The sequence below is a fragment of the Nicotiana attenuata genome, unplaced genomic scaffold (genome assembly GCF_001879085.1).
Source record: "Nicotiana attenuata strain UT unplaced genomic scaffold, NIATTr2, whole genome shotgun sequence".
Classification (NCBI taxonomy): domain Eukaryota; kingdom Viridiplantae; phylum Streptophyta; class Magnoliopsida; order Solanales; family Solanaceae; genus Nicotiana; species Nicotiana attenuata.
This window is the reverse complement of record NW_017672181.1, coordinates 160,927-172,134: the sequence shown is the minus strand read 5'-3', so window position 1 is coordinate 172,134 and position 11,208 is coordinate 160,927. Positions and strand designations below refer to the sequence as shown.

At 31.4% G+C, this 11,208-nt stretch overlaps 1 protein-coding gene and 1 long non-coding RNA gene across 2 annotated transcripts; both read left to right on the top strand.

Annotated features, from left to right (window-relative positions):
- Positions 1-1,085: 1,085 nt before the first annotated feature.
- On the top strand, positions 1,086-6,167 carry LOC109212194. Its single transcript, XM_019375820.1, has 2 exons — positions 1,086-2,215; positions 5,430-6,167. Exons 1-2 carry the CDS (start codon positions 1,625-1,627, stop codon positions 6,069-6,071), a joined length of 1,233 nt encoding a protein of 410 aa, XP_019231365.1. The 5' UTR covers positions 1,086-1,624; the 3' UTR covers positions 6,072-6,167.
- Positions 6,168-6,991: 824 nt separating this feature from the next.
- Positions 6,992-8,217, top strand: LOC109212196. The gene is made up of 2 exons (XR_002065826.1): positions 6,992-7,296; positions 7,894-8,217. It is a non-coding gene; the product is annotated as an uncharacterized LOC109212196 (long non-coding RNA).
- The last annotated feature ends 2,991 nt before the right edge of the window (positions 8,218-11,208 follow it).

The window sequence follows — 11,208 nt, the reverse complement described above, 5'->3', positions numbered from 1 at the left end:
CAACCCCTACCCCACCCCCACCACACACACACACAAAAAAAACACATCATGGTTGGCCCCCTAGTATATTTTCGAGGAAACAATGAGTCGCGAAACATTGTTCTTTAATAGAAGCCTCAACTTTTGCTTCAAATTTCTTGAAGTTCAGGCAAATTTCTTTGAACTTCAGCAATTTTTTCCGAAACCGTTCAACTTCAGGAATGTTTTTTGAAGTTCGTGTGGCATGAAATGGTGAAAATATTAACGTAACTACATGCATTCTAATATTTCTTATATCTACCTCACCACTAAGGGAATTACCTTCCACGTTGTTCAACGTTTATTCAGATCATCTAAAGAGGAGACGATGTGCTGTTCGCTAATCTGTTTTCTTCATCCACTAATTCTTTTGAAGTCTCCAACTTTTTATAAGTTCTTTTATATTATGCAGAAGATAATGTATTTCTTAAAAAAGCTGAAAAAGAATTAGCATTTGACTTTCTCTAATCGTTGACTGCAAGACTTGAAGGGGGTTTTAGCAGATGCCGATCTAGGATTTCAATTTGATGGGTTAAATCTTTAGATTATTAATGACGAATCCATTACATTATTAAATTATGGATTCATAATTTAATATTTGTTGAAACTCTTCCGAAAAACTCAATGCATATAATAAGAGCTTTAATTACACAAGGATGTCCTCTAATTGTTAATTGAAAAACCGGTATCCTTATAATTTGGAGTTTTTTACTCTAAAAAAAGAAAGAGAGAGTGCGTATACTAGCAAGAAAATGGAACGAGAAAATGAGGCAGGTACGTGGAATACTGGCCAATGCCTAGGCTGTTTTCCTACAAAGAAGGAAGTAATTGAAATATTTTTGGACTAATTGGGATCCACTTGGCATAACACAAACTCTTCTTGCTTTTCTCTCTGTTCCAAGTATTCGTCTTCCTCCATCTTTCTTCTCAAATTTCTAAATTAGCTGCAAAAACTAATCCAATTTGCTTATATCCAAAATGAATAAATATTCCTTCCACTCTGTAAATAACTCAACCCCTCAACATGTCTCTACATCAACTCAAAGAATATTCTTTCTCTGGTAATTTTCACAATTACTCAATTCCTTCTTCCTCGTTTACATTTTTCCAACAATGATTAATTAGATCATCAAATTTTTCTATCTTCTTGTACATTATTCCTGTAATAATCAGGTCTTCTTTTTCTTTCTTATTAGAGCATAACTTGTAGAAAATAAATCTTGTGTTGTATCTGATAATATTGACACTACGTTCAGATTGTTGTAGCTGAATGAAAGAACATAAGAGAGGTTGATTAAAACAAATAGGAGTATTAAATACTGTATTTTCATATAATAATACGCACAATCCTTACATCAAGTCCAAGATCAGAAATTATTAAGTGTTGATCTGTTAATTAATACTTACCAATTTAAGAGATCTAAAGTTGTTGTAGGCTAAAATATTAGAATCTCTCACGCACATATATAGAAAGAGAAAGCATGTAGTTCTTTGCTTCCATCTCAACATCTTCTCACTTCCTTACCTCAAAGGGGAATAACTAATTCCTCTTCTTCTCTCTTTCTCTCTGATAGTATTTTTACATTTTTCTTTTATTTTCAAGAAAATGAAGAATGAACAACATAACCAACTATTTTTCACTTCAAAACTATTCAATTGTCAAAGGTACCTCCATAATCTCGTTGCTTATTTTATTTTATTCGGGTCTGGTTTAATTATTGGTATATCACTAAGTTTCTATCTCAAAGATCTTCCTAACACTTTACAAAACAAATTATTCTATCCTCAATCACCCCAACAACGACCAACCTATACACCAATTATTACAACATCACCACAAATACCTTTGGATTTAACTGATAATTCGATAATTAATAATGAGGCTAAAAGTGTAGGAAGAATAGGGTTAAGAGATTATCTTAAGCCACCAAAATCATGTAAACATGATATGAAAGATGAAGAGTTGATTTGGAGGGCTTCAATGGTGCCACGTGTACGGGTTTTGCCATTTAAACGAAGGCCAAAGATTGCTTTTATGTTTCTTACAAGAGGAAGTTTGCCATTGGCTCCACTTTGGGAAAGATTTTTCAGAGGATATGAAGGGCTTTATTCCATTTACATTCATTCTCAGCCTTTCTTTAATGGAAATGCTCCCGAAGAAGGACCCATCTTTCATGGCCGAAGAATACCAAGTAAGGTAAAGTTTACTATAATTATTTGCAACTCGTAATTCTTCTATTTTCATTTTAGTTTAACTTTTATGTATTGACGGTGTAAAGTGTTAGGTTAAAGCAACTCTCAGCAACATATAACTGTCGTCTATAGTAAGATTATTGATAAATCAAAAAAAATAAAGAGTTAAAGTGCACTGATGGTATGAAAAATCATTATAGTAAGTTAAACTCTTTTCATGGTATGGTCAGGGGCGAAGCTACGTTGGTCTAAGGTGGTCAACTGAATACCCTTCACTGAAAAATTATACTATGTATAAGGTAAAATATTAGTACTTGTTATTGATTAAAAAATAGACTTTGAACCCTTGCATAGCCTACTTGCAACCCTTATTAAATTTCCTACTTCACCATTGGGTATGGTGAAATGGTAGATGTTCCTTCTTCTTTAACCAGAAGTCTTGATCGTCAAAACTAAAGACCTTTTCACTATGGAGCTAAAAGCCCCGTTGTAAATTTTTTTATCCACTAATCTGAATTAGTCGGGATCAGTACGTAGGTTCTTGATACGGAATATTAAGGACTCAACGACCCATTTCTCTTAACCAGAAGTCTCAACCATTAAGAATAAATCCTTTAAGTATGCAGCTAAAAAATCCATCGTGAGATTTTCTATGTACTAATCCTAATTAGTCGGGTTCAGTAGGTTCTAGACACAGATTGCTAAAGACTCATGCAATGTCCCTTTTCTTTTTCGTTTTTTAAAAGACGTTTTTGTTTTCATCACATAGAGATCAACAAAGAAGGCATGCAATGATTATAAATGTCAAGATGTTCATTTTTTAATTATTTACGCACAAACCTAGTATAGTGGGAAATAAATAAAAGGACTATTGAGGGCGAAAAAAACAAAAATATAAAATATCAACCGGCACCGTACTATATGGTCCGGGTTTTACTAGGCAGCACGGAAACAGAGACGTGGTCTAAGATTGAGCTGAAATCGTTTCCAAATCTAGACCAGATTCATTATTAATAAAACTCCAACTATAGAATTTTATTATTTATAGGTTAAAGACAACTATAGTAATGGAAGAATTGACTTTTCTTTTAGCTTCGATTCCTTTAATTTATCGTCTGAATATAAAAAATTAAACGCGTCTTTTAGCATTAATAACCGATAATCATGCTATTCTATAGAATCCTGTTGGCTAGCTAGAATGTAAGATCGGACAATTGCATTAGGAAAATGGAAAGTCTTTTAGGGCAAGGACTACTAGTTATTACTCCCTCCGGTCCAAAATAAGTGATTTTTTGGATGTTTTCACACAAATTAAGAAATTCACCTTTTAGCATTAATTAGCAATGAAATTGATCATATTAACCTTTACTATGTCACATAAACACTCCTAACACATATTCCAACACCATTTACTTCAAGGACAATGTAGGAAAAAAATAATTAATTCATTCTTGAAATCTGGAAAAATCACTTATTTTGGACCACAAGAAAAAGGCCAAAAAATCACTTATTTTGGACCGGAGGGAGTATTATTAAATTTTCAGAGAAATAGAAAAATTCTAGTTTAGATTCTAAGAATAAGAGTTTGCTTTAATTACAACTAATTATCACTATATATATTCACCCTCTTCCTTTTTTGTTTTGTTTAAAGTGTAATTGCAATATTGCTCTTTAATTTGGATCAAGTCTAAAAGAGATATAAAAAGAACGTGTGATTTCCTCCCTTTTTGTTGGAGGAACTAAAGCATCAATGCTTGCCTTTCTAAACAAGGTTTTGCTAATGTACTTTTTGTTGTATATTTCTTTTATTATTCTACTCTTTAATTTTGCCAACTATAGAAAATATCTTTTTCTTTCTACTGTGTTGTCACACAGTCACACTACCAAATGCAAATTCCTTTCTTCTGTGCCTTATAATCTCTCTCATAGTCACGTAACGACGAAAAGAGCATGTTGAGGTCCAGAAAAATTTCTTGGCCAAAATACAAAATTGGCTGATCGGATGAAATTATTACTATTCGTTAGCTGAAAAATATATAAAATACATCCATTTTTTGTATATAATATATACAAAATATATATATTTTGTCGACTATTATTTCCGGGATCGAAAAAAATATACTTTTCTCAAATATAATATTGCAGAAAAAACATAAATTGGCAATATTTAAGAAAATATTGCAGAATCCTAGCAGCAAATAGTAATTAACAGAACTGGCAACTAATTTATTACATTTCTTAAAACTTACCTTAAATAACTCCCACTTTCATCTCAATCAATCCCTTGAAAAATGCATGGAAATGTCTTGAAGCCTATTTCCCACGCCTCAAAATTAGGGATTCATGCTAATTGATGCTTATTTAATTTGTTTTAAAGGAAAAGTGGACCAATGGGACATGTATATTTGGTATAATATAGGAATAAATAATGCATATATGACATATTATGTTTTTATACATGTAGATATTATACAATATTTATACCATTCATATAAATGATACAATATATATTTGGTATAATATATGTATAAATAATGTACATGATATATTTTATTTATATATATACATACATATTATACCATATATATAAATACTTAGAGTAATAGAAATATTTAGAGAATATTTGAATGTTAAAATAAGAGACATAAATTCATAATAGAAAAGGAGAGATAGATTTGAATGCTAAATCTAAGGCACTAAAATAGAAAGGAGGAGGAGAGAGAATGTTAAAAAGTAGATAAGGATAAAACGGATCCCATGATTTGTGTTACTCATTAATTGCACACATTAGTTTTACATATGCTAGTATTGTAAAAAAATCTGCTATATATGAAATAAACAAAGAATGGTATCATTTTCTTAAATACTAGTTAAAAAATGCTCGATCGAGTATTTTTCTCATTTTTTTTTTGGTTTGTGGTTATATTAGCCTCGGCCCAACCAGTCAACCATTTGTAAGGATAACGGTCTGGTCCTTTAGGTTAGGAAAGGTTGAGTCCATTTGAATCTAACTTTGTCCGTTTACAGACCATTAATCCAAGGTTTTCGGGCCCTATCCAAAATGGGCCTCTCTCATTCAGTTATGACATTTTGAAGATACAATAAAATTCATTTTGCAAACTTGTGTGAATCTTTAGTAACTTCTTAATTATATTTCTTATTATATAATAGATTAGACACTTAAAATTTTGACATGGTTTGTTCCACTATATATGCAGAGTGTAGAGTGGGGAAAATTCAACATGGTGGAAGCAGAACGTCGATTACTAGCCAATGCATTACTAGACTTATCAAACGAGCGTTTTGTACTTCTTTCAGAGTCATGCATTCCTTTATACAATTTCACCACCATCTACAACTACATCATGAACTCCACAAAAACCTTCACCGAATCTTATGATTTGCCGAGTCCTGTCGGCCGTGGCCGTTATAAAAAGAAAATGCGACCCTGGATCACCCTCGACCAATGGCGAAAAGGGTCCCAGTGGTTCGAAGTCGACCGCGAAATCGCGATCGACGTAATATCCGATCAGAAATATTTCCAATTATTCAAGAGATATTGTAAGCCGGCATGTTATTCCGACGAGCATTATTTGCCAACTTTTGTGACTATGAGATATTGGTGGAAAAATGGGAATAGGACGTTGACTTGGGTTGACTGGGCCAAAGGTGGGCCCCATCCGACAAGGTTTATTAGGACAGAGGTGACAGCAGATTTGCTGAGTAGGATGAGGAATGGGACCAAGTGTGAGTATAATGGGGAGCCCACTGACACGTGTTACTTGTTTGCTAGGAAGTTTTTGCCTAGTACTTTAGATAGGCTTTTGAGGTTTGCTCCTAAAATCATGAAATTTGGTTGATTTGATATTTCTAATCTTGTATATTACTAAGTTCTTTTATGTTTTTTTAAATTTTGTAAATCATATATAGTTCCTTCCTTGGGACTGACAATGTCATATTGATTTCTATTCTTTGTTTGTGTTACAACTGATCAAAAGGTTATTGTTGTTAACGGGGCCAAGTTACTGAAGCTAGAAATAGAAAATTTTCATGTTGTGACAAGTAAACTGGATCTATTTTGTACGGGGTGTTGTTGATACTCAATTTTGGCCTCATATTTTTAAAATGTATATATACTTTTAAAATAGCATATTGCATAATTATTTAATTTACAAACCTATACAAGCATTTTCTATAATTTTCCATAATTTTTAAAGCTTTTTAATTTTCTTATATTTTAATTATATACAAATATCTAGTAATTACCTTTAAATTATTTTGTGATGACTTAGTTACCTAAAATAATTATATTGCACCTATTATATATTTTATTTCATTCCATATAATTACATTAGCATTTTTTAAGCTATTTATCTAATTTTAAAATAATGGCCTATATTCTACAAATAATTGCGTTTATTATATTATTTATGCTAAAGTAACAATTTATATTTTTATAATATTGAGTTATTATTTTTAAAATAGTTTTACAGCATAAATATTATTTTTACCATTTATTAGAAGTTTTAATAATTTATTTTTAATTAATTTTCAAGGGTTTCAAGAGCTGGCCCAAAACAGGCCAAATTTCGGTCCAAATTAATGGCCCAAACACCCAAACCCTTGGCACAATTCCTAGAGCCTAAACCAAATAACCCACTAACCCAACCCGGTCGCTACCCATACCCGTCCATTAACCCGCCCAATCTTTTAAAATCTTGGCCGTCGATCTCTAAGATCAACGGCCTACGATCAATCCCCCATTTTTATTAGCTAACCCCCAGAAATCCTAACCCATTTCCCTTTACCCGCCGCATCAGAATCCTCTCTACTCTCATCTTCTTTAACCCTATCCGCCTCACTCAAACCTTCTCCGAATCCGTCTCAATCATGGATTCCTTCCATGATTTTCTTACCTTTTATGTGATTCCTCAGTATGCTTTGCAAGACTAAGGTGTTACATAGTATTTGCCCCAATTTTGGCAAGTACCAGTCCCCAAATCGGATTCCTCCGCCTTCAACTTTTGGGATTTAGATGATATTTCGTCTATGTGCACTCATTATCAGGCTATATGGTCCGATTCAGTAAGATCTTCGACCATCTGTGCTTTCCTTTTTGAACTAGGGTTTGAGATTTTTCATTATTCTTTACTGATTCTTGATTGATACTCTTCATTTTCCCGTGTTTGGCTAATATTTTTCTTATTTCTATTTAACCCACCGTGCCCCCCCCCCCGTCCCCCCGTATTCCCTTATTTTAAGTGTTATTTGCATGATTATTTCTTCCTTATTCTCTATTAATTTACCGAACTTCCTTATTCTATGTGCTATTTTCCCTAAAATTGATTCTGGCATATTTTTCCTTGTTCCGTGTTTAATTTTACCGTGTTTCCTTATTTTTATGTGTGAAATGTGCTACTATATATAGTCTATTTTTGGTTCGGAGTGCTCGAAGATAGTATTATGGTAAACTTTCTATTCTCGATTGTTAGATTATGTTATTTCGATATAGTCTATTTTTGGTTCTTGATGTATGCAGTTTGGATAAAAATTTATATTTTATTGTGTTGTAAGGATAACTATATTTGTGGACCATAAAGCGATATTTTCTTTTAATCACCTACAATAGAGATTAATTGGATAAATGCATTTAGAATTTTAATTCGAGAATCTTAACTCCAGATGTCGAAGGGTGAATTGGCGCTGCAATTCTAGCACCATGCTTTTAGAAGGTTTGAAATGCAATTGATCAATGGAGGAAGCCAGTGACTACTTTTGCTTACAATTGGAATGACTCGTAGTCCCCCTATTATCGGTGTATAACTTTTGGCTTGGGTTTTCAATCCTCGAAATTTTATTCTAACTGTATTTTGAATTTAACAGTGTAAATCCTTTTTACACTTTAGTGTAATATGGATATTGTATATTTCATGGATTAAAAGCTTATTACTTGTGCTTGGCTTTTGAATAACCTAATATTATAAGAAAAGTCTCACCGTTTGTGTATTACAGTTAGACTCAAATATAACAATATTATTTTCCTGTAAGTGCAGCAAGTTAATATATTGCAGGTTACCAAATTAATTTAGTTTAGTCAGATGTAATTAGTGTTACCTTACATATTGTGTAAGTATTTTTCTAATATTAAAGTTAAACGCACTCTAATTTGTATTTGTGACGAGAAATATCTTACAGGAAACACAGAAGATGAATTAACCGCTATATGTATGTGGTGGATATGAGAATAGAATGTAGAAATTGTTGGATTTTAAAAAGGTAAATTATTTAAAGATAATTATTTGTTGATATAATTGTAATATTTAGAACTTTTATTAATATTGGGAACTTTGAATTCAATTAATATTTTGTATTTGAAAACTTTTATGAGTGACTTTTAACCACGAGCAGATTTTCGCATGAATTAAAAAGCAAAACCAAAACTTTATGGGATTTTTACCTTCCTATACCATATATGAAACCTTATTACCCTCAATGTTTAAGGTTTGTGTTAATTACATTTCAGCATACCAAATTACCATTTATATACCATAATTCAAATTAGGGATATAATTAAGGGTGCATTTATATTAGGCGCTAATTTAGGACCGTATCTTCCCACATTTATCTTTACCCGTCCCCCCCCCCCCCCCCCCTCGGAGATGGACAGTAGCATCAGTAATCTTCAGATTAGTTCTCATTTACTTCCCCAAAAATCTTAACTTAGCGACCGTATCTTCAAATTAGTTCTTATTTACCAATTCTCTATTTACACGTACAAAACATCAATGTATCGTTATTTTCATTGACCTCTTTTTTTTTGTTTTTTGTTTTGGGCAGTGGCTGAAGGTTACTGGTTAACACAGTCTAATGAAACTCGAAGAAGAAGAAGAAGAAGACATATTTCCAGAAATTGTAGATAAATTGTAGATAAATTATAGAAAAATTAGAAAAATTGTAGATAAATTGTAGACTGTTTTTTGCAGAAGATTTTGTAGAAGCTTTAGTCGTTTTGGATTTGTGAAAACAGAAAACAATGCATCTACAATCAGAATACAAATAATCTACAATTTATCTACAAGATATCTACAAAATGAATACATTGAATTTTAATATCCCAATTCCCATTTCAATTGTAGCATTATTGGCATTTTCGACATAATTGTAGAAGATTTGTAGAAGATTTAGTCTTCCCAATCTACAATTTATCTACAATTTATCTACAATTCTACAATTTATCTACAATTTCTGGAAATATGTCTTCTTCTTCTTCTTCTTCTTCTTCTTCTTCTTCTTCTTCTTCTTCTTCTTCGAGTTTCAATCTGAAATTCAGTCAAAACCAAGTCTAATCTTCACCAAAACCCCTCAAAATTGAGATATAAACTCCAAAACATATTCCGAATTATTTTCAACAACACCCAATCCAAACAAATAATGATTTTTGAGAACCCAAATTTGAATTCAAAGCTTTCAAGCTTTTTAATGGCTATCAATGGTGGAAAATATATGGAAGAACAGATGAAGATGAAAAACAGAAATCTCCTTTCCGTTTCAATATTCTTCTCCTAAATCTGTTCAGAATATTCACGCCAAATCTGTTCAGAATATTCTTCTCCTAAAATTTAGCTCGCATAAATAGGAAGATACAACTGCTATTAATTAGCTTTTAATGATTGGTACAAAAACTGTAGAAATAATATGGACTGGGCGGGTAATTTAGAAATTATGCACATTTTTGATAATAAGGTTTCATATATGGTATAGATAAGAAAAAATCCCAAACTTGATTAGGTTTAAGAGTCCTTCCCCATAACAAAGCCTGCGTCAAGAGTAATATATAAACATATCTTATCCACAAAAGAAACTTTTCGCTAAAAAGGCCTTAAATGAAAAGGGGGAAAAAGCCTCAATTGGAAAAGGAATGGTTTGCATTTTACCATAAATCTACAACACCAGAAAAAAAATCACGTCCTACCGTATTCTTGAGACATTTTATTGTTATTATTATTGGAAAAGGAATGGTTTGATCCATTAGTGTTATATGTTCGCATATATTAGTTTCATATAGATTACGTCCATAAAATTTCAGTAGATTATACACTTATACTTATTTAGTGGCACTATTCAAATACTCACGTTTTAGTCTAAGAGTCTTTAAAGCAGAAATTACATGAAGTTAAAATCCTTTTTCAGTACAAATTTGTATCGTTTTATATTTTGAATCCATCTGTTATATTTGCTACCTAAATTTCAGCTCTATAAAAATAGCTCAAAACATTGGCGTACAAGTGACTTCAAAAGATTTGATAAAGGATATGAATCATATTTGTTTGATGAAAACATCAACGGATATTAATCATATTTGTTTGATGAAAACATCAATGGATATTAATCATATTTCTTTTCAATCTAATCGCTTTAATTCTATAAGAAACACATGATCAGGCACAGTGTTAACCTAATATCTCTAATTGTAATGTACAATTATCCTCTTCATATATAAGAAATAAATAGGCTAAGCAACGCATTAGTGATATAAGAAATATCAACAGACTAAATAAAGAAAATAAATTGAATGAATTATATCATGATGATTTTCTTATAAATCTTTCGGTGAAGTTATGTTGTAAGGAGATACTTATATATATATATATATATATATATATATATATATATATATATATATATATATATATCCACGTAAAGACATCCTCATACTATCAATTTAGATTTAAGTTATGTTGGTTAATTGTTTTATCATTCTTTTTTTTTTTTTTTTGTAATTATAAGGTTTTACGTGCGAGGCACGTACATAGAAGCTGGTATTATTATAAAAGCATGAATAATTTATGCTAAATGTTGAACGACTAGAATATCCCTGTAATATTGATAGACTTTTATGCCCTTAAATACCTAAAGTATTTTTTTGACAAAGCAAGTTAAAGATGGATGTAATTGTAATATTCAAATTACAGTACTATATTAATTATACATTACTTA

Excerpts from the sequence above, each read along its gene's own strand:
- LOC109212194 (XM_019375820.1), top strand. The coding sequence starts at position 1,625 with ATGAAGAATGAACAACATAACCAACTATTTTTCACTTCAAAACTATTC. Across the intron at positions 2,216-5,429 it reads GCCGAAGAATACCAAGTAAG|AGTGTAGAGTGGGGAAAATT; the intron begins GTAAAGTTTACT and ends CTATATATGCAG.